At 38.2% G+C, this 24,800-nt stretch overlaps 2 protein-coding genes, 1 pseudogene and 2 gene segments (V, D, J or C); 3 read left to right on the plus strand and 2 right to left on the minus strand.

Moving 5' to 3' along the window:
- LOC122868479 overlaps positions 1-24,800 on the minus strand; it is a 253,183-nt gene that overhangs the window by 107,519 nt on the left and 120,864 nt on the right.
- The window catches only part of LOC122868505, a 249,715-nt gene that overhangs the window by 91,950 nt on the left and 132,965 nt on the right, over positions 1-24,800 (minus strand).
- The window catches only part of LOC122868482, a gene marked incomplete at its 5' end in the record, with an annotated part of 296,170 nt that overhangs the window by 68,065 nt on the left and 203,305 nt on the right, over positions 1-24,800 (plus strand).
- LOC122868504 lies at positions 3,628-4,094 on the plus strand (annotated as a pseudogene).
- Positions 8,875-23,216, plus strand: LOC122868490. The segment is given in 3 exon segments: positions 8,875-9,064; positions 22,725-22,806; positions 22,897-23,216. Coding segments are annotated over 3 exon segments (474 nt in total).

Genomic DNA, 24,800 nt, shown 5'->3' on the forward strand with positions numbered 1-24,800 from the left:
GTGATGAAGCCGGATAAATTAACAGAGATATCAAATACAAGTACAAGTACAAGTATATTTGTGTGTTATGTTGTTTGTTCTGCTGTACGCTACAGAGTTGTAAATTCATGGCGGATATAGAGATGGATAGTTTCATATCAGCGTTCTTCTTGGTATCTACAGCATCATGGCAGCACACAGCAGAAGGAGCTGGAAGCCTTTGAGATCTTGTGTGATGAGTTTGGCCTTGTAACTAGTTCCTTGTAGTTCCATCTGAGGAGTGTCACTCATTGCCACTGCTTGACTGACTGGGATATTATAAGAGGCTGCAGAGTCGAGAACGTGTAGGCGGCAGTTAAAATGTTACAACTCCTCATCATCCTCACCAGGTGCATTTATAGCATCCTCAGCAGATTAGGGAGGAGAACCGAGAACTGTTGCTGCTATACTGCTATCAAATACTGCTATCAGTATAAAGCGACTCCAGCAGTAAACCCTAACTACAGATGAACAGTCTGAAGACCGAGGACACAGCAGTGTATTACTGTGCCAGAGAGACACAGTGAGAGACAATAATAGGAGAGTCATACAAAAACTACTTCCTCTATTTACCACCACCACTGGGAACACTCACTTCCTTCAGTATCACTTTTTTTGCAATTCTGCTGATTAAATTCTCCATATTAGTCTGATGAATCTGTGTCCACATGTCTTACATGCATGATGATTTATAAAAACGTACTTTTGGTAACATTTGAAAATACAAAGCTGCCACGTCATTTTCAGATTGTACACCAACATTTTTAAAGAAAATGTTCCTATACACAACCAAATCCACACAAAATCTGAATTTGACTGAAATTAACAGATTTTACAGCAATAAAAAAGGACAAAAAAAAAACACCCTTTACAGTAGCATTTAGATATGTAACAAATCAAAACCTTGTTGCCTCTTTTTCTCTGGAATTTTTAAATATCTTCAACTTGTCTAAAATGGTGATTTAGAGTCCAAATGGTATAACAAATATAGTGCTGGCCAAAAGAATAGATTGTTTATGTTTTTCTGTTCTAACATTCACTGATACATCATTGTTTGTACTGGATGTATATATAAGCTTTAAAGTGAGGGAATAAATTCAGCTCATAACTTGCTTTTTAAAGCTCAGCATGTAAATTGGCCTCCTTGTGTGTTGCATCATAAGGTAGTGAGTAGTGTGTCTGTCAGTTAAAGTGAACTTCTCCAGCAAATGTCAGGTTTATCATTTAAAAACTTGTATCCCCAACGAATCATGAATTTAATTTTAGAGTTAAACATGTGGTGAGAAAATAATCTTGTCTGTCCCATCCAAATAATCTACGACAACATGACTAGTTTCCAGGCATTTAGTATTTTACACTTTCCCCTGCTCTCGTAGAAATAATACTCTTTTAAAATACATCTGTGTTTCATGTTCCCTGTTCAAACCCGTAGAGGGAGGTCTACGCAAACTCTTCCTTCATTACAAACACACCATCAGCAACGCTCATGTAATTTGTGACTGTCTGGTGTAGTTTTACAAACCTTAAAAAAAACTTGATCAACAACTGCAGAGCTAATTTTAGAATGATAAGTATAATTGCTGGGAGTTTATTATTTCTAAAGTCTAAAGACTATTTTTCTAACATGCCAATTACGTAGACACAAGGGGAAAAAAGTAGACTCACCATCTTGCCTTGATGTGAGTTGAACGCAGGACAACGAAATTTAAAAAATGCTCTCAAAAACTTCATCCATCACCTAAATCTTAAAAACTAAATCTCCAATCTCCTACTGTCAGCCAAATGTCTTCCATTCTTCACCAATTTAAAATGTTCATCCAAGTTCAGTCACAAAAACAGTGTTTGCAACAATACCCCCAAGTTGCTCGGTTGAAACAGCTGCTGTTCTTGTTGGCTTCTTCAGGCCTTCTAGCTGCCAGAAGTCATCACTATTTTACTGATAAAATGATCCTCCCTCTTGGGGGTGAAATGTGATTGTTTAATTTTAATATCAATCCAGAATGTGGGCCTGTGCCCACCCACTAAGGCCCACCCAATCACAGGGTGTCTAATACAAATAGGGTAACAAATGACTGAATGAACACCAGTCAATAACTACTTTTAGCCATGCTAGCGGCACGGTTTTAGAGGTGGCAATGTCGGCCTGTTGGGCCACCATTTTGGTCCAGACTGAAATATCTCAAAAACTAATGGATGAATTGACATGATTTTGATGATCCCCTGACTTTTCCTCAAGCGCCACCAGCTGGTCAAAATTTTTGCACATCCAGTGAAATATCGCAACATCTGGATGGATTGGCACAAACCTTGGTACAGACTTTCATGGTCCCCAGAGAATGACTGCTACTGACTTTGGTGATCCCTTATCTTTTGATGAAGCACCATCATCAGGTCAAAATTTCAACTTGTCTACTTTGGTTTGTGACCAAATACCTGCACAACTAATATTCCCATCAGCCTCATCTGTAGGCAACAATGTGTTTATTGCCAGTTAGCAAATGTTAGCATGCTAAAAATGTTAAACAAAGACGATGAGCACGGTAAACATTATACAAGCTAGCCTAAATATCAGCATGTATTCATAGCACTGCTCTATTTTCATAATACTGCTCTATCCTGCATTTATGCACACTTTATATCCTGCACTGGCTTATTGCACTTCTGGTTAGACCTAAACTGCATTTCGTTGCCTTGTACTTGTACCTGTGTAATGACAATAAAGTTGAATCTTATCTAAAAAAGTTAGCATTGCTATTGTGAGCATGTTAGCATCCTGATGTTAGCATTTAACTCAAAGCACCACTGTGACTGTAGTAGGAGAGCCATGGCTGTAGACTCTATCTTGTTAACATTTGTCTGGATTTCTGACTGCTGAAAAAAAATGTTTAGTCTTGTTTACCTCATGGTGATAATTCATTTTCTGAATGGCAGCAGCTAAGAGCTACACCCTGACCCGCACTATTCCCACATCATCCACTACAGTAAATGACAAATATGGGTGCTGAAAACAGCCAGTTTTAACCGCAGTGGCCTTGATGAAGTACTGGATGTAAATGTCCCAGTGACATATTTCCCAACGTGAATCGGTCCACATGACACCTGGCATCAGAGCATCAGGGGTGAAACACAGACTGAACATTTTTCATGCTTTCCCTGAAACTTAACAAAATAAATCATTGCACTGTAGTGAAATAATGTCAATGCTGAGATGCAATCATTATTAGATACATTCTCTGTCTCCGCAGTGTAACCCAGAATAGTTTATTGATCACATGGGCAGAGATCTTATGCTGCTATGTCCACAACCTGGAACGGAGTGGACCCTGCTGCTTCTGCCTGGTGTGTGACTGTGTGTAGTTATTTGGCTGCTGTGTTAATGCTGATGAACAAGTTACTCAATTGGAAATGCGTCAGAAACGTTTTAAATTTTTCAGAATTGGACGGATACTTCTTCGTCATTAAACATATACATACATACAGACAGAAAAGTGACATCTGAGTCCAGTCCATGTCTCTCCTCCCTGTGAGGAGGAGTCAATGCAAAACTCAGATGTCTTCCACCTCTACTTATCTGACTGCAGAGAGGACGACAGAGAACAGTGGACACACAGTTTAACATGATGGACTATAGGACAGGACTGCTGCTTTTAACTCTCTGCTGGGCAGGTGAAGATCTTAATTGATATTAATTTGACATAACATTTATTTGTGTAACCAACTTATTTCACTTGATGTTTTTATCCTCTTGACAGGTGTTGATGGTCAGACTCTGACAGAATCTGAACCAGTGGTTAAAAGGCCTGGAGAATCTCACAGATTGACCTGTACAGCCTCTGGATTCACATTCAGCAGCTACTGGATGGCCTGGGTCAGACTCCTGGAAAAGGACTGGAGTGGGTTGCACTTATCAGATATGACAGTGCTGAGATCTACTACTCTCAGTCAGTCCAAGGCCGGTTTACCATCTCCAGAGACAACAGCAGACAGCAGCTGTATCTACAGATGAACAGTCTGAAGACTGAAGATTCTGCTGTTTATTATTGTGCTCGAGATTCATAGTGACTGGAGTTGGTTGAGCAGCTGTACAAAATCCTACAGGACTCATCTTTACTGGGCTGATTGGCCCAATAATGAAGCACATTTTTTTCTTTTGTTTTTAATGAACACATACTTTTTTATGCACTACAAAACAATTGTTTTACAGAGGTGTGTGAGATGTTTCTCTTTGAGGGGGAGTCAGTGCAAAACTCTGATCAAGATCAGTTCACTGTTAAAGAGAGAAACAGACACATTTAGTGAAAAAGTAAATGAATGTGTCATAGTTAGCCACTATGCCCCCTGATCCTCTTCTACTCTTTTGTATCTGCCCTAGCTTGTGTTTCTTGGCTGTCTCCTGTCTGTTGTTGTCTATGTAAGTGTGTGTCTGTGTTCTGGCTGGCTCCCCGATCTCCCGGCTGCGGTTGATTACCGGCACACCTGTTCTCCATCATCATCTATCACAACAGTTTATCTACTGGGCTCATCCCCACACCAGCGCCATATCGTCTTCATACTCATGTATGCACAACGTGAAACGGCCTCCGCACGTAAGCAAACTGTTTAAGTGCTTAAATACTCACCTTGATGGTGACCTCGTCTGTCTCTGTTACAGATCTACGCCTTGCCGGTAATCTCCGTTCCAGTCAGTCCCCGGATCCACTCCACGCCAGCGGTCACGACGCTCCTGTTCCCCGACTCCCAGACTTTAGTACCAGGTTTCACGGACCCATCGCCAGGTCAGCCCAGCCTGCCGCCACGCCAGCCAGCCCGCCCAGAACCAGTCCCCGTCGTCTCCGCTCACAGAGCCGCCACTCAGCCTCCATCCTGGTCCCGTCGAGTCCACGGAACAAGCACCAACAACGCCGGACACTACATATCTCCCTGACAATAACAACAATAAAACTGTTCGAACCCTTATCTGCTCTGTCCGTGTGTCCTGCTTTTGGGTCCCCAGTTCTGCCTCCCGACAGAACAAGATAGCAATAAGCAAAACTCTGAAAACTCTCAAGATCAGTTTACTGTACACATTTAGCAGTGAAAAAGTAAATGAATAATATAGCATCAAGAGGCAATTCCAGGGTTCAAGCCAACACAGACGTTAGAAGTTTAAAGCTTTTGATCTGGACCCGGTCAAATGTGGCCTAGAAATGGAAAAAAGCAGTGAAATCTCCCTTTTTTGGGGGGTTTTCACAAATAGATTGAAGAAAACAATGCATGATTTATAGTTTGATTTGTGTTATGCTACTCCCAGTTTTGTGCATTTGTAGCGCCCCCTAGTGGTCGACTTGAATGAAACTTTCAGGGTATGTTTCAGGTACTCATATGAATATATCCTGTATGTTTTGTGATGATTGGCCCAATGGTTGGTGACTTTGGTCTTTTTATCTTAGCCACGCCCCTTTAGAAGTTCATTGGTCAATATCTTGAAAAGTAAATAGGATATCAACAAGTTTTATACAACTTTTGATAAGCTGTGTCCAATGATGAGCCACCGAAAATTTGGTAGCAATCGGACAAACGGTTTAGGAGGAGATGCCAAAAATGTGTTGTTCAAAAAATTCAAAATGGCGGAAAACCTAGTTAAGCGGACTTTAGTGGTCCAGAGGCTTTTTTGTAGAGCACCTTGAGCTGGACTTGTGAGAAACATTTCAAGTCCTTTGGACTTACCATGTGAGGGGGCTGGCTTTTTGGGCCATAATTACAGCGCCACCATGTGGCCGATTTGGCTCATGTTTCTGTGGAAGCACATGCCCATCATTTCCAGTTATTGGGCCAAGTTTCGTGTTTCTAGCTCTTTCCAGCTCACGGGAATTTGAGCCGAAGCGGCAGACAAGAAATAATAATAATAATAATCACCTCCGTGAAAGGGGACCCGCTCCCTGTGTAGAGAAAAACAGCTTCAATACAGCGATTCTTATTTTCAGGTGATGTTACACTAATGAAAAAATACATAGGAATATTGTATTCATATTCTTATTCATATTAATAATTCCTTCTTTATGTCACTTTTTGTAAGTTCCTTATTGTTGAAATAGCATGTTAAGAATTTGTTGTTTGTTGGAGGATGCTTTGCTAAACTTTAAACACAAAACTCAAAATTCATCCTGAACTGATTTGGCTGGTGTCACAACTCCTACATTATAGTTTTTCAAGTCCAACAAACAAAAGGCCAAACTGTCCTGCATGAGAGGACGAGTCAATGCAAAACCTAGTTGTCTTCCACCTTTACTAATCTGACTGCAGAGAGGCTGATAAACCTTTTAGTTTTCACTGCAACTTTTGTGTTATGCAAGGTAACAGAGTTTATATGTTTGTGTGTCTGACTTTATTTGTACTGACTGAAAAACATGGGTATTCATGGCATCCATGTACTGAGGGGTTACATATATTTGTTTTCAAAGCTTAAATAATATTCTCAGCAGTTTTCTTCACTTTTATTCTAATTGGGGTTTTCTTTCCCCTGATGTCCTGAAAATGGTTTCACTTAGAAAAATCAACAATATAACATGATGGACAACATTTGATAAGGTGTTATTTGTTGTTTGTTTCTATTAAAATGTAATTAAAAACACTCAATTTAGGGGTTTTGAAAAATGTATAAACTATTTTAAACGTCTTTACATGATGCAGACTGAGCTTAATAATGAAGCAGCCAACTTAAATAATGTGTTTGTCAACCTGCTGCACAAATTATACTGAAACATGAAAGAGGGACTCTTGGAGGAATGACTCATGCACAGTACAAATAATTCTATCTTCATGACAGTTTTTTTAAACTTTTTTATTTTTATTAAAATAGACACATTAAATTGATGATAAAAGCAGAAATAACTTCACTCAATCAGTGCTCTTCAGCTTCTCTTCATTTTAAGTTTGACCTATTTGAATAAAATTTAAAAACTAAATAACTATTTACTAATATTGGAATGAGACTTATTGTGTTTTCCCTCATGCCTTACACTTTTGAGGACAATTCATATTAAGCAAGTTTCAAATTAAGATTGACTAAATCAAATTTATTTGGCTGGTGTCACAACTCCTACATTACTGTTTTTTTAAGGCCAAACTCTGTCCTCCCTGTGAGGACGAGTCAGTGCAAAACTTGTCTTCACCTTTACTAATCTGACTGCAGAGAGGATGACAAAACTTTTAGTTTTCACTGCAAATTATGTTTTACGCAAGGTAACAGAGTTTATATGTTTGTGTATCTGACTTTATTTGTAGGCTACTGACTGAAAAACATGGGTATTCATGGCATCCATGTACTGAGGGGTTACATATTTTTCTTGAATTTGTTTTTGAAGCTTAAATAATATTCTCAACAGTTTTCCTCTTTCCTACTGGGGTTTTCTTTCTCCTGACACACTTATTGGTATTGTGTGTATTGTAAAATGTATAAACTATTGTCAAAGTCTTCACAAAATGCAGACTGTGCTTAATAACCAACTTGAATAATGTGTTTGTCAACATGTTGCACAAATTATACTGAAACATGAAAGAGGGAGTCTTGGAGGAATGACTCATGTACAGTAAACATTCATTCTCCAGTTTCACCAAACAGTAACTGAGATCCAAGTCAGATCCAGTTCCACACTGTGAGGAGGAGTCAATGCAAAACTCAGATGTCTTCCACCTCTACTTATCTGACTGCAGAGAGGACGACAGAGAACAGTGGACACACAGTTTAACATGATGGACTATAGGACAGGACTGCTGCTTTTAACTCTCTGCTGGGCAGGTGAAGATCTTCACTCATCTTAATTTTAAGTAGCTTTTATTTTTGTCAACAGCTTATTTCACTTGATGTTTTTTTTATCCTCTTAACAGGTGTTGATGGTCAGACTCTGACAGAATCTGAACCAGTGGTTAAAAGGCCTGGAGAATCTCACAGATTGACCTGTACAGCCTCTGGATTCACATTCAGTAGCTACAATATGGCCTGGATCAGACAGGCTCCTGGAAAAGGACTGGAGTGGGTTGCTACTGATCGAGGTAGTAACAGCAATTACTACTCTCAGTCAGTCCAAGGCCGGTTTACCATCTCCAGAGACAACAGCAGACAGCAGCTGTATCTGCAGATGAACAGTCTGAAGACTGAAGATTCTGCTGTTTATTATTGTGCTCGAGAGCCACAGTGACTGGAGTTGGTTGAACAGCTGTACAAAATCCTACAGGACTCATCGTTCAGGCTGGTAGAGGCCAAGCATGAAATATTTTTTATAGTATTTATATCGTATACTATGTGTTTTATTTTTATATTTTGTACATATATTTTAATATTTTATGTATTCCAAATTTTATATATATATATATATATATATATATATATATATATATATATATATATATATATATATATATATATATATATATATATATATATGATTATACAAAGTACTGAACATTAAACAAATAAAAAAACACAATAAAGATCACTTGTTCATAAAAGGGCCAAAGACAGCACAACAATCTCTTTACTGAATTTAAACTACTGCAAATATTAAACATTTCAACAAATTAAGACACAATAATGTCTGTAAATGATGTGGAATCTAAAGAGAGTCATAATATGAGAGTGAAAAATAATGTTGCAGTTTCTGTTATAAAATCACTAGAGGGCAGTCAGTGTCAAGTTTCTCTCTCCTCTGTTACTAAAAGGAGACACTCAGATCTGGTGTTCTCATTGATCTGAACTGACTGACACTCGAACCCTGGACTGAACTGAAGCTGAACACTCCTGCTGCTCATGTCCACTGCATGTTGTGATAGTTGAAACTTTTCTAAACAAAAGTCATGTGTCAACTTGATTCAGCACATTTTGAACAGTACAGTTGGACTATAAGGTGTTTACCATCAGCAGTGACTGCAGCTCCATCTGTCAGTGTCAGTTCATCTCAGCAGACAGGAAGTAGATCTCAAGATGAACAGCAGGAAGCCTGAAGGAGCTGCTGTGTATTCTGGTGCTTGTGAGACTGTGATTAAAGATGGACGAACAACTGATCCTGCAGTAAGAAACATTTTCTGGGATTTTGGAGCAAAACTCTGTCTTTTCTCATACTCACTGGGCTGACAGACCCTGCACTGTCTCACATGATTAATGTCCTCAGGTCAAGTCATTCAAAATGATACAACACACAGACATTTGAGCACCACTAATGTGTGACTGGCTTTAAAGTTACATTTCATGAGAAAATACTTCTGAAACAGGCTCATATTGCTCTATAATACAAACCAGCTGAAGAGTAAGAACATTTCACTCTTCACTTTTCCTCTAGAGGCTCCAAGTTTCTCTGTATGTCTGTGTCTTCAAACATCTGCAAACACTGAAACCAAGTTTTCATACTATTTACATGATCCTGGCTGCTGTCACTGGATTTCTGTTTGCAGCAAATACAGTGAGTAAGCAAATACATGAATAAATAAATGAGGTGCTGACAGTAAATGAAAATAGCTCACATCATATTTAAAGTAGGTTTTAATCATTTGAAAACATGCTAAACACAGTGTAAACATGGCTTATAGAAAGCAACATTCTTGGTGGTTGCTCCTTTTGTTTAATATTCACCTTAAGATTAGTAATAACAATCCTTATCGTTGTTTGCAATTATATAAGAATTTACATAATGTTTTACTACTGAATTGTTGTCAATACTATGCATTTAGGCATTAATAGTTCACAGTAAAAGCAAAGTTAACAGTTGTTTAATTTCTGTAAATGCAGGGACATTTTCAAAATGTTACAACTGAGTGTGTAATGAAATTAAAATATCATGTGAGTCTCTCTGGATTTGTCAAAGTCAGCAGTTCTTCTTTTACAGTTTAACTTTATCATTTGTTACTAAACATCTTCTTTTTTTAACAGGTGTGAAGTGTGAACAGCTGACACAGCCAGCCTCTGTGACTGTGCAGCCAGGTCAACGTCTGACCATCACCTGTCAGGTCTCTTATTCTCTTAGCAGCCATCGCACAGCTTGGATCAGACAGCCTGCAGGGAAAGGACTGGAGTGGATTGGAAGCAAATATACTGGAGGCTCTCAATACAAAGATTCACTAAAGAACAAGTTCAGTATCGACTTAGACTCTTCCAGCAGCACTGTGACTCTAAACGGACAGAATGTGCAGCCTGAAGACACTGCTGTGTATTACTGTGCCAGAGAGCCACAATAACACAAACCATCAGTAGACCTGAACAAAAAACCCTCAGTGCCTGAACACTTGTAACATGAAGCCACCAGAGGAGGAGCCCTCAGACCACTAATGGTTTCAACACCAGTTCGTCTTTGAATAAACAGTATATATATCATTAAGATGTGGAAATAATATAAAATAGATTATTTATCCAAATGGTAATTTTTAGATCAGTGTCAAATTCGTAACTTACCATCTGTGAGGAAAATTTTAACATTTGACAAAATTCAGTAAAGCCATAAATATAAAACAAATCTTAAATGAATTTTCATGGACTTATAATCAATACCATATAACAACATCAATAACATTTACTTTCATCAGTAATAAAGTTTATTATTACATTAATTTACTTTATACAGCTAAAAATTTCCAAAGCTTTTTTAAATGCAAGAGACAGGTATGAGATGAAACTGTCACTTTAATAAAATGGTGGATGTATTTGCATAAAAGTGTTTAACAGCAAGAATTCATCTTAATTTTGGGATTTTAAAAGCTCCTTCGCTCACAACAATAACTCAACAACTCACTTTCTTTATTTTACTTGTTTGTAATTTGAACATTTTACAAAATAAATGCAATGTTACCCTGAAACTGTTGATGCTTTTATGATTTAGATAATGTCACATTATCAACAACAGCATTAACAGTTTAAGAGAATCAGTAATCTTTAGTCAATCTCATGAGGATGTTAGAAACCAGAAGTACAAGTTAATGTTTCTCATTACGATTCAGTGCAGTTACACCTTCTCTTCCTGTGAGTTGAAGAAAAACGCTGTCATTTTGATGGATTACTTTGTACGTTGCTGCTACTTTGTACCTGCACACATACCCAGCAGCCTACAGACCACATTTCCTCATGAAATAATCAAGCATGAAGCTTTTTACAACTGAAAATTATTGATAAATGAATGCGCTGAGTCAGGTAGACCATGTTATTTAATTTTTATAATACGCTAAAAAACAATTTAAGTCACATATTTTTAAAAAAGGAGCTGTTTGAAAATGTCCTATTTTGTATTCAACATTCAACATGCTACATTAAAAATGTAAATAAATAATAAATGATACAATTGAATTAAACTATAGCCGAGTAGCAGTGCAGGAGCCACTCCCTCCCCATGATATCCTGATGCAAATCTTCAGTCTGTGCAGTGTACTTCTGTCCTGCTGACTACTCTTGTACTTTGTGTGGAGTATCAGAGGTCACATCTCCAGCCTCAGGATGATGAACACACTCACTCTTCTGCTGGTTGCTCTCTCTCTGCCCTGTGAGTTCTCCTGCTTCTTGCTGTTTTATCTTTTATCACACAACATGGACTGATGGTCAGTCAGTGATACCAGAAAACTTCCCAGTCTCACTGACTGTCTCGCTTTCTTCTGTGGGTCCTCTCTCCTTTCATCTCATCAGGTTGTACAGGTCAGAGTATGGAGTCCATTCCTTCCAGTTCAGAAATAAAAAAGCCCGGAGAGACTCTCAGTCTCTCCTGCAGGGGATCTGGCTTCACATTTAGCTGCTGTGTTATGAGCTGGATAAGATAACCTGCAGGAAAAGCCCTGGAATGGATAGGGAGCGGCTTCTCCGATGCCAGCAAAAACACTTATGCCAGCAGTGTGCAAGGACGAATAGAAGTCACCAGAGATGATAGCAACAGCATGGTGTATCTGAGGCTGTCCAACTTAAAGCCAGAGGACTCTGCTGTGTATTACTGTGCCAGAGTAACACACTGGTTAAAGGAAGCAGAGAGGCTTTACAAAAACTCCACAGAACATTTGTGTCCAAAGATCTACAGGTGGCAGTAGAAGATCTGAAGTCAGACGTGTTGCTAAAAACACACACATGCACACTATGAAAGTAACAGCTGATGTGGTTTGTGACTCACTCACTGTTACATTTGTTATGTGCTTTTTTTATTTTTCTATAACAATAATGGTTAATAATGTTCCCATTCTTGATTTTTAAGAGGAAGTGTTGCAAATATATTTGGACTTTTCTGCATGATATATCCAGTACATGGATGGCCAACCAAATGCTGCTGAGCAGAATAAATATATTAATTTAAATTGGATATAAATAAACTTTAGGTCATATAACTTGAGAACGATCTTTATTAAAAAAAATCATAAAGTAGGATGATGATCTAAATCATATCTTTTGCAGAGATGTGTGCGATGTGGTGTGATCATCGTGTGAGTCAACTGGGCAGGTAACAACAATGAAACTCTTTATTGGAAATGCAGCTAAATGCTGCAAAATGACATATATGTACTTGAGCAAAGGACATGGTTAGTGTTTTAAAAAAACATGCTAGCAGAGCCGCCCTCAACATGTCATAATATCACCCTTCCCGAGTTGATTCTATATTTTAAAAAGCTCAAAGCCACCAGAGCTACATGATGATCAACAGAAGTCCAGTCAGAGCTCTGAGCAAATGCCAGCTGCATAAAAACACTAAAAAATTATATATATGAGTTTTTATTCCTTCAGCTTTAATTATGGAAGTGAAATTTGCAAAAATAATATCAACAAAATACTTTCAACAAAATAGTTACAGTATACGAGGTCTGTTGTGAATGTGTGGATGTTGACGGCTGACGTTAGATTCCCGGGTATGCCTGTTAAGTTAAAACAAAAATGCTTTGATTGTTGATTCAAAGTTTATGTCGATATTTTACACAAATGAAATCCTCCTGTACATTCACCAAAAGTTAGTGAGATCCAAGTAAAGTCCAGCTCTCTCCTCCCTGTGAGGAGGAGTCAATGCAAAACTCAGATGTCTTCCACCTCTACTTATCTGACTGCAGAGAGGACGACAGAGAACAGTGGACATACAATTTAACATGATGGACTATAGGACAGGACTGCTGCTTTTAACTCTCTGCTGGGCAGGTGAAGATCTTCACTGAAATTGAGTTGACATATTTTCATCTGTGCTGCCAACATAATGCTTGATCTTTTTCTCTTGACAGGTGTTGATGGTCAGACTCTGACAGAATCTGAACCAGTGGTTAAAAGGCCTGGAGAATCTCACAGATTGACCTGTACAGCCTCTGGATTTAACTTTGGTGGCTACAGCATGGCCTGGATCAGACAGGCTCCTGGAAAAGGACTGGAGTGGATTGCTTTTATCAATAGTGCCAGTAGCAGCATCTACTACTCTCAGTCAGTCCAAGGCCGGTTTACCATCTCCAGAGACAACAGCAGACAGCAGCTGTATCTGCAGATGAACAGTCTGAAGACTGAAGATTCTGCTGTTTATTATTGTGCTGGAGAGCCACAGTGGCTGGAGTTGGTTGAGCAGCTGTACAAAATCCTACAGGACTCATCTTTATTGGACTGATCCTGATACATAATTATATTTTTATTTTATCTTTTGTTGTTGTTGTTGTTTTTAATAAAATCATGAAAACTGGCCCTGACAAAGATTATCAGTAACCACCAATAATAACCATTAAACACATAAATAAAAAATGTCTTACTGTAATGATCACTTCCTCACAAAACAGCCAATGACAGCAAAACAATCTGCTGAAATCATTGTCCAGGTATGAAGAAAACAAATACTACATGTACACATTTCAGCCACATTCATGTAAATATTATTTGGCATCTAAAGTAGGTCACAATATGGGAGTGAAAAATAATGTTGCAGTTTTTATAAAAACACTAGATGGCAGTCAGTGTCAAGTTTCTCTCTCCTCTGTCACTATAAGGAGACTCTCATATCTGCTTTTCTCATTGATCTTAACTGACTGAAACTCGAACCCTGGACTGAACCAGAGTTTTATACTCACACCCTTTGTGAGCTCGCTGAACCACAACACTAACAGAACATTGTAAGTGCTGGATCAGCAGTGACTGCAGCTCCATGTGTTCATTTAGTTGGAGTTCACCATCTCACCATCTCTAATAGATTTCAAGACAAACAGCTGGAAGACTGAAGGAGCTGCTGTTTATTATTGTGCTTGTGAGACATTGTGATGAAAGCTGAATGAATAAGAGATACTGCAATAACAACAATGTCTTGCTTCCAACACTGATCTCTGTATGAGAAGCACTGAAGCATGTCAGGGCTTTGAAAACACATTTCCCATTGATTGATGGCCAATTATCAATGAAACACACTTCATCAATAAAAATGTATTTGTTAGTGTGTTGGGACAGTTTATCATGACTCACAGCAACGCCTGCATTTATAAGAAGACAACCGTACTGTGATTACAACATTAATTCAACTACAGTGAAAACTTTGCTTTAAAAAGCTCTGTATCATACAATATTCAGTTTCTCTACATTAACCTCCACCATCTTCTTGAGTTTTGAGACATAATCTTACAGTAAATCATATAATAGCAGCGCTACCAGTTTGATAACTTAACCATCGAGATGGTGACATTTAAGTCCATATAAGCTCTTTCATAAAAATATGTTCTTTAAATAAACAATTTCACCAGTCTGGTCACTTGAGGAGACACACTGTTTACACCTTCAACTGACTTCAATAAAATTTGAAATTATTCAACAATATGCAAATAAAGGTCACATATAAGGAAGTGAAGTGTGTGTGTGTGTCAGTGAGAGGACAGAAGAGCTCACATCAGTTCAGCTTCAACATCAACCATGTTCTCTGTAGCTCTGATGCTGCTGCTGGCAGCTGGAACCTGTGAGGAGCTTTCAGTGGATTCACACTAATAAACACATTAGAAACACTGAATAGTCAGATGAATGATGGAGATAATGTTGATTTCTCTTTCCACAGGTGTGAACAGTATTGATCTCATCCAGCCAGACTCAATGGTTGTGCAGCCTGGACAGTCTTTGACCGTCACCTGTCAGGTCTCTGGTTATTCTCTGACTGATAACAGCTATGCAACAGGTTGGATCAGACAGCGTGAAGGAAAACCCATGGATTGGATTTCCCATCAGTGGGGTGGAGGGGACTTTTATCAAAATGATGCTCTGAAGAACAAGTTCAGCTACAGCAGAGACACTTCTGCTGGAACAGTGACTGTAAAAGGACAGAATCTGCAGCCTGAGGACACAGCTGTGTATTACTGTGTACGTCGGCCCACGGTGATACAAACCACCAACAGACCTGCACAAATACCCAGCAACCAGCAAGACTCAACCACACACACATTTGTAAAAGTAAATAGAAATAAGTTATTCATTAGAGTATATGTGGCCAGTTACTCCCTGACAGAGAAGTTGTTGAGTTTTTAAATGTGTTTGACTTGAAGCCAAAGAGCCTTTGAGAAGTTTGACTTTCCCTCACTAAAAGGAAATGATTCATTTTAACATTTTGTATCTGTGTATAATGGTGCTGTTTTATGCAAAAGAAAACAGTCAGAAAAATATCCTCAAACGTTCAAGTTTCAGAGGTTTAATGTATCACATGCTCACACAAGATGTGCAGTGAAATGCAGGGTGTCAAACTCGTGAGGCTGTGCTAAGAAGGATAACATGCAATAAAGAATGATAATTAGAATAAGTGTAGAAACGGAAAGAAAAATATATAAAGTATGAAAAAGAAAAAAACATTTAAATATGTTTATTAAAACACTAAAGTGAATATGCTGATTTTAATGTTTTCCATTATCTATAATGCATGTTAATATTCACATTAAGATTAGTAATAATGATCTGTATCGTTGTTTGCAATTTTACAAGGATATACGAGTCGTCTGCGAGTCGTCCGCAGTCCTCCGAAACAAGGGGAAGTTTTCCAAGCATGCTGAAGCGCGGCTTTTAAGCGCTTTTTCCTGTTTTTGCGAGCTCATGTAATGTGCGGCCACTGTCACTGCTGCTCAGTAGTGATGTGTCATGCGCAAAAGATGCGGCTCTGAGAGCCGATGCTTTGTAGTTAATCAGAAGAGCCGGCTCCCAGTTTTTTTCCTTTCGCTGCTTACCTCAGTACTCAAGGCAGAACTTTGTTTTGATTGGTCAGCAATGGCATTGCGGCCAATCAGATGTGAGGATATGGGATCATAGCATTATGTAAAAACAGAGAGGGGGTCAGTGTCCTTAACTTGCAGTGGAGTCCACTGTAAATTAGGAGTTAGGTTAGGGTTACAGAATATATGCAAAAAATTAGGCAATACAAAATAAATGCACAAAATTAGGCAATTATAAGGATTCTCATAAAAACACTGCACATGAAAGGGTTTTCAACACACAAACCATTCATTTTTGCAAAGTTATGGTAAAATAAAGGCCTACAAAAAATCCTAACTTAAGAGCTGTTCAGGAGTCAAAAGAGCCGGCTCTTCTTTGGGAGCTGAGCCAAAAGAGCCGGCTCTCTGAAAAGAGCCGAACTTCCCATCACTACTGCTCAGTCCTTCGTGCTTCTCGTGTGTTGTTTTTTCTCTCTCTCTACGCTCTAATGTTGCGTCATTACGTACACTCCAGCAAATCAAATAATAACAAAACAAACATTACTGTGTTTCTTTCCTATTGAGTTCTTCTTCTATTTATAAACTTTTAACACTATGCAAATGCATATTTTAACTGTATAATAAACAATGAAATTATTTATCACAAATGAAATTACAATGCCTCAATGCAATTATAATAATGAAACGGTATACATTCTCGTAAATTAAAAAACACAAAATACCCTGATATACTAAATAATCAAGTTATTACACTGTAATAAAAGAAAAGTTTAGAAAACTTAAAAAGGTAAAGCAACCAGCTGAACAGCTTTTTGGAGTTTACTCAACTAAAGGTTAATGTGTTGTGTCAACTTAAGAAGGTTAAGAAGTTGACTGAAAGCGCTATCTTAAGTTAGTCAAACTGAACATTGCTATTCAGATCTGCTCATGTACGTAAGAACTTCAGTTAAGAATACTTAAATTATTACATTTGATAAACTGGAAACTGTGTATTAGAAATTTTAAAACATACATCTGCATATTTTTTGTTGTGGGAAGCTTCAACTTAACAACCAATTAAAAGTTTACACAGTTTTGTTGTGGAAACGGCAGTACAAAAAAGTCATATGAAAGCCCGCATAGAGTTTTCCCAAAAACACATGAAAGACTCCCAGACTATGAGAAATAAGATCCTCTGGTCTGATGAGATCAAGATTGAACTTTTTGGCGTAAATGTAAAAATGGTATTACCAAATCATAATGTGTCGCTTTTGCAGTAGAGCTTCAGAAGTGCATAAAACCCACTCCTTAAAGATGACAATCACTAAACTATAAACAGCACTTGTGCCGCACTGGAAACACTTCACAAAATGACACACAAAATTGTGATTAGTTACTAAGAGCCGATAATGAATTAATTGTTAAAAAGTCGTTCCTGAATATCTCAGTGAACATATCGGCCAGCAGATGAGGTAAATAATCTACAGTTTTTCTCTGATCACCAACATCCACTAGCATTTTTAAAAATCGCTTTATTGTCATCTCATCATGTTACACCATCCACATTTGAAAATATTTTTGATTGTGGACATTTCACCTAATGATCTTCTGATGCTTTTCTGGTTCTCTGCTGGAGAACCAGAGGGAGAGAGGTCCAAAGGGCGAGGGCCTTTTTTGTCAGAGAATGACTCTTCTTCCAGTACAGACTGTAGTTCTGTCAGCTCATGCGAGGGACTAGTAACTGCACCTCAATTTACAGATGCCTTTTTACCAATATGCTGCTGTACATATTGGACAAGATTTCACAAATAAATAGGAGGGAAGTCACAAATGTCACAAGCTGTAAGTTATGTATATTTGCAAATCGCTCTGTATTTTTGTGGATATGACTTTACACAACACACAAAAAAAAGTTATAGGTCATGGTACACATTTGCGTATTGTCGTCTGTGGGTTACTGCTAATAAAGTCCAATAAAAATTTCCAAGAGCTATGAATAAAAGGATACTACGTGTGCACATAAATATCTATCGAGATATTGGGAATCATTGAAAATAAGTTTATTAACATTGTATTGAAGTAGACAATATGTTGAAGGTCCACTTTAAACCTATAGAGGACAGTTAAAGCCTTGTTTTTCTCTCCTCTGTAATGGGACAGTTACAGCTCATCTCATTCATCTTAACTAACTGATGCTTGAGGTGAAAAGACCTGGAGAGACGGTGAAGATGTCATGTATCATATCTGGTTATAGCATGACAAGCTACAATATTCACTGGATACGACAGAGGCCAGGGAAAGCTCTGGGGTGGATTAGAAGGATGAACACAGGTTCAAACTGCTAGCTTTGCCAGCTCCTTTCAAAGCCATTTCATCATGACTGAAGATGTGTCCAATAGACAATATGTTGAAGGTCCACTTTGGAAATACATACAAGTCATCAGTTACAACTCAGGCGGGCCTCTCAATCGGCTGTGTGGTGATTTGTCTGTGCTTCAGACTCAGTAGCTATAAGCCTACATACCCGTCAGAGGAAGCACATTGTTGAGCTGGGTAGTGGTTGTCAAAATGCAATAATCAATCGTCAATTCCTCGTTTGGTAACTTTATTCATTAGCAGTTCTGCCTGAGACATTTGGTTAAACAGCATCTTTGGTTCTACCAACCCATCAAAGCTCCTGTGCTAGCGGTGTAAACAACACCAACACTCCTCCAGTGCTCCAAACTCCCAACCGGGCTAAGCTAGCTGACAGCAGCTAAAGTTAGCAGCAGTTAGCGGTTACTTTGACAACAAGTAAAGCATTTGTCCATCAGGAAACTCGTAAATCACCCAGAGTTGAAGCAGAGGAGCCGGAGGACACTAAAGGGAAAATATTCTGATATGATCCAGTTCCACCCAACTCGGTGAATAAAGTGTTTTTGTACAGTAGTGAGCCCTGACCCCAAGAAACACTCATTTTTAATTAATTTTTCCAGCCTTGTCTCATGTGTTGTCTGATAAACAGTAAATTTATCAAATTTAGTGCCCCATATCGACATATCTTACCAAGCTAGCTGCTATATGTTGTCCTTGGAGGAATAAAAGTAGAAGATTGTGAAATAACTTAAATACAGTGCGTGTTGAAGAATTTATTTGCAACGAATAGAGTGCAAATTTACAATTTGTTTAGAAAATCCTCATTTGAGGGTTCTTTTCATTTTCTCTTTGAAAATGGTAAGCTAAGTTATTTTACATTCTTCTACTTTATTCCCCCAAGGACGGCATATGACAGCTACTTCTTATAATACATCCTGCAGATTGCATTTTCACAACCAATCTACACACATTTGCAGATCTTGCAGAAGTGCAGCAAAAGTCACATGTAAAGAGACCTGAGTTGTAACTGATGACTCATCTGTATATACAGCTCCTTGAGCAAAATACTTTTCACCCATTAATATCTATGTACGCATTTACAGATTTGTCTACACATTTACAAATCTCAATACACTTGAAAATTTGAATATAGATTTGGAGATTTTTTTTTTTACACATTTACAAATCTGATCAGTCACACAGAGATTCTGAATACACATTTCCAGATTCCTGTAGACATTTAGAGACTATTTGACAAATTTACAAATCTGATTACGCAGACACAGGCACACTGAGATACAGTTACACAACTCTCCACTGACATTTTTAAATGGTTCCGCTACAATAATAGCCCCATACAAGTCCAACCCAGTTCTCTCCTCCCTGTGAGGAGGAGTCAATGCAAAACTCAGATGTCTTCCACCTCTACTTATCTGACTGCAGAGAGGACGACAGAGAACAGTGGACACACAGTTAAACATGATGGACTATAGGACAGGACTGCTGCTTTTAACTCTCTGCTGGGCAGGTGAAGATCTTCACTGATCTTAATTTTACGTAGCTTTTATTTTTGTCAACAGCTTATTTCACTTGATGTTTTTATTCTCTTGACAGGTGTTGATGGTCAGACTCTGACAGAATCTGAACCAGTGGTTAAAAGGCCTGGAGAATCTCACAGATTGACCTGTACAGCCTCTGGATTCACATTCAGCAGCTACGGGATGCACTGGGTCAGACAGGCTCCTGGAAAAGGACTGGAGTGGATCGCTTATATCAGTAGTGGTGGTGGTAGCAGCCAATCCTACTCTCAGTCAGTTCAAGGCCGGTTTACCATCTCCAGAGACGACTCCAGCAGTAAAGTCTATCTACAGATGAACAGTCTGAAGACCGAGGACACAGCAGTGTATTACTGTGCCAGAGAGACACAGTGAGAGACAATAATAGGAGAGTCATACAAAAACTACTTCCTCTATTTACCACCACCACTGGGAACACTCACTTGCTTTTCTTCAGTATCACTTTTTTTTTGCAATTCTTCTGCTGATTAAATTCTCCGTATTAGTCTGATGAATCTGTGTCCACATGTCTTACATGTATGACGATTTCCGCAAAAATTTACTTTTGGTATGATTTGAAAATACAAAGCTGCCACGTCATTTTCAGATTGTACACCAACATTTTTAAAGAAAATGTTCCTATACACAACCAAATCCACACAAAATCTGAATTTGACTGAAATTTACAGATTTTACAGCCATAAAAAAGGACAAAAAAACCCACCCTTTACAGTAGCATTTAGATATGCAACAAATCAAAACCTTGTTGCCTCTTTTTCTCTGGAATTTTTTAAATATCTTCTAATTGTCTAACCTGTGATTTAGAGTCCAAACGGTATCACAGATATAGTGCTGGCCAAAAGAATAGATTGTTTATGTTTTTCCGTTCTTAATAATAATGCATATAAGCAAAAACTCTTTCCATATCCAGACTAACGGCAGCACCCACAGCTGTCACTGTTCTTTATCCAGTCACTCATATACATGATGACCACCTGCCAGCACCCTTTACAGGTTTTTACAACTGCTAACTCACCTTTCTCTATACAAGTTCACTTTTTCAAAACCCGTCACACAGCCAGCACAGCAGAAGTCAATGTGGACTAAACTGTGGATCACTTTTCATTGCTTTTACACAAAATGGATTCAGTGACCACATCTTTCAAATTTCATGAATTGTTTTCTTTCTCAGACCACCAAAACTCTGTGTGTTTACACTCCATGTTGCACATGTTTACATATAGTGAAAACTGTTTCATTGACATTCTGAACCTAACATAACTAAAAAGAAATAAAAAAATAAAATGCATAAACTCTTAACTGGTACACTGAGTACATTCCTTGATGACCTCTATGAAAGACATGTGCCAGGTGGGGAAAGGGGGCAGGTGAGGCAGAATCCAGAACGTTTTGTAATTACACGGGACGATGTGGCGTTTCACCATCTCTTCCAGTCAGAGTGGTTTACAGAACCATCCCAGGATGACGTCACGTTTCCTTCCACCTTACTCTCCTCTCCATTCCTCAACACCATAGATGAAATCTTTTCCTCATGGAGGTGGAAAGTTTATCACCACCAGCCACATGATTAGATGTCCCTCTTGGACACAAGGGGTGCTGGAAGTCTGGACATATCTGCAGAAGATTGTCAGGGATGGAATAGCAAGTGTAAAAAATTATTATGAGCTATCTATTTATCATCTATTGTCAGTTTTCTGCTCTCAATGATAAGTGATATGTTGAAAGTAATGAAAGCAGAATATTAGTGAACATTCACCTGTTTGTTTGAGACATTGTTGTATTAAATGACCACAACCATTGAGCAGATTCTGCATTTAACACTGGAGCAAAACTTCAGTTTGCCAATTAGTTTAATGTTGTGTTCTAAACAATTCATTGTTGTGTTTTAACTGCAGAGAAATGTCTAGAAAAGATGTGTAGAGAATTTTTTTTTTTTTCGCATTTTTGTCACAGAGGTTTCAGTTTCTGAGCAGCTGTTTTCCTCTGGAGGCTCCAAGTTTCTCTGTATGTCTGTGTCATCTGCAAACACTGAAACCATTAAAAGTCTTTTATGCAAACCTGCAAACCAGCAGCATCACACTTAAGTTTCCATAATATTTACATGATCCTGGCTGCTGTTTGCTGAAAATACAGTAAGTAAGCAAATACATGAATAAATAAATTACAGTAAAAAAATTCTCTCAGGAAAACAGCTTACATCATTTTTAAAGTGGGTTTTAATCATTTGAAAACACGCTAAACACACTGTAAACATGGCTTATAGAAAGCAACATTCTTGGTGGTTGCTCCTTTTGTTTCCATGGGTGCACGTCATCATTGTTATTGCAATGCTGATTTTAATGAATATGTTTTCCATTATCCATGATTCATGTTAATATTCACATTAAGATTAGTAATGATCCTGATCGTTGTTTGCAATTATACAAGAATTTATATAATGTTTTAATATTGAATTGTTGTCAATACAATACATTTAGGCATTAATAGTTGAAATGAAATTAAAATATCATATGTAAAGCAGAGGTGATTTCCAGGCATGTTTTCACTCTGCAGATATAATAACAGTCAACAGACTCTTCTATTGGCTCCAGTTAGACCAACATTGATGCTTCATGTGTTTGATTCTATGCAAACTCAGTGACCTTCCTTGTTACTCAGCTATAAAAACATCAGGCTGTCAGTGGAGTTCACAGCACGTCAGTTTCAACATCAACCATGTTTTCTGTAGCTCTGCTGCTGCTGTTGGCAGCTGGATGTGAGTCTCTCTGGATTTGTCAAAGTCAACAGTTCTTCTTTTGCAGTTTAACTTGATCATTTGTTACTAAACATTTTCTTTTTTTAACAGGTGTGAAGTGTGAACAGCTGACACAGCCAGCCTCTGTGACTGTGCAGCCAGGTCAACGTCTGACCATCACCTGTCAGGTCTCTTATTCTGTTAGCAGCTACTGGACAGCTTGGATCAGACAGCCTGCAGGGAAAGGACTGGAGTGGATTGGAAGCAAATACACTGGTGATTCAGCCTACAAAGATTCACTAAAGAACAAGTTCAGTATCGACTTAGACTCTTCCAGCAGCACAGTGACTCTAAACGGACAGAATGTGCAGCCTGAAGACACTGCTGTGTATTACTGTGCCAGAGAGCCACAATAACACAAACCATCATTAGACCTGAACAAAAACCCCTCAGTGCCTGAACACTTGTAACATGAAGCCACCAGAGGAGGAGCCCTCAGACCACTAATGGTTTCAACACCAGCTCACTGTTAAAGAGAGAAAGAGACATATTATGCAATGAAAAAGTAAAAGGAATATCACATGGCTGATTATAATAGGCAATAATAATATTAAATATACAGTGAAGGCATTTTCCAAAAAGTGCCTTCTTCTGTCTGACTCACAATATTCAAGTGAATTAATGACAGCATTATTCCAGCTCATAACTGCCTTTTAAAAAGCTCTTCATTTAACAAAAAATGAAACAAATAATGGAATTTATTTGTGTTAACTTTTCTGAAATGACCTTAAGTCTATCACAATGTGACACATAGGTATGTTGTGCACCACTGCTTCACTGATTGTTGCTTGTTATTTAGATATAATCAATCAGATGACATAAATTATGCTTAAATTATTGTAGTGAAATGCTGATAAACAAGTTACTCAATTTCAACACGTGAGAACATTTTTAAATGTACAAATTCAGATGGACACTTCCTGGTCAGTAAACATTACTTCTAGTTCCATCAAACAAGATGTGAGATTCAAGTCCAATCCGGTTCTCTCCTGCCTGGAGTGGGTTGCACTTATCAGATATGACAGTGCTGAGATCTACTACTCTCACTCAGTTCAAGGCCGGTTTACCATCTCCAGAGACAACAGCAGACAGCAGCTGTATCTGCAGATGAACAGTCTGAAGACTGAAGATTCTGCTGTTTATTATTGTGCTCGAGACTCACAGTGACTGGAGTTGGTTGAGCAGCTTTACAAAATCCTACAGTGCTCATGTTTACCACAGTTATATCACATGATTAATGTCGTTGTTGAAGAAAATGATACAATACATTTAGATATAAAATGTAAAACATTCATAGCAAAAACATTTTTTTAAATTACAGGAATTTCAGTGGGTTATGAGATGCCCATCATTAATTAACTATTAAAATATAAATTCCAGTTTTGTTTAGTTTTTTATGTTTAGTTAATTAATATTTAATATGGAATGAATGCTTTGACGAATGGTTGTGCAGCCTGGACAGTCTTTGACCATCACCTGTCAGGTCTCTGGTAATTCTCTGACCGAACAGTGTCTCTAAAAGGACAGAATCTGCAGCCTGAGGACACAGCTGTGTATTACTGTGTACGTCAGTCCACAGTGATACAAACCACCAACAGACCTGCACAAATACCCAGCAACCATGTGACTCAACCACACACATGTGAACATTAATGAAAACATTACTCTCTGATGAGCTGATAATGTCGATTGATGTTTATGGAATTCACTGAATGGTGGAGGACATTTTTTGTCACTGAGAGACAGGGGAAGATGAGGCTGAGACAAAGATGCACTTCCTCTACAATGTACAGCATTCAATGAAATAAGGAACATTTACTTTAACAAGTTCAACTCTGTAATCTCAGATTTCAAATTCAATAAATGTCCTCTCAAAATTAAAAATGATCTGCCCAATATGTATCTACATGCCACAACCTGAGGGACAGTGAATGACCTACACACACACACACACA

This window comes from Siniperca chuatsi, linkage group LG21 (genome assembly GCF_020085105.1).
Source record: "Siniperca chuatsi isolate FFG_IHB_CAS linkage group LG21, ASM2008510v1, whole genome shotgun sequence".
In the NCBI taxonomy this organism is placed as follows: Eukaryota; Metazoa; Chordata; class Actinopteri; order Centrarchiformes; family Sinipercidae; genus Siniperca; species Siniperca chuatsi.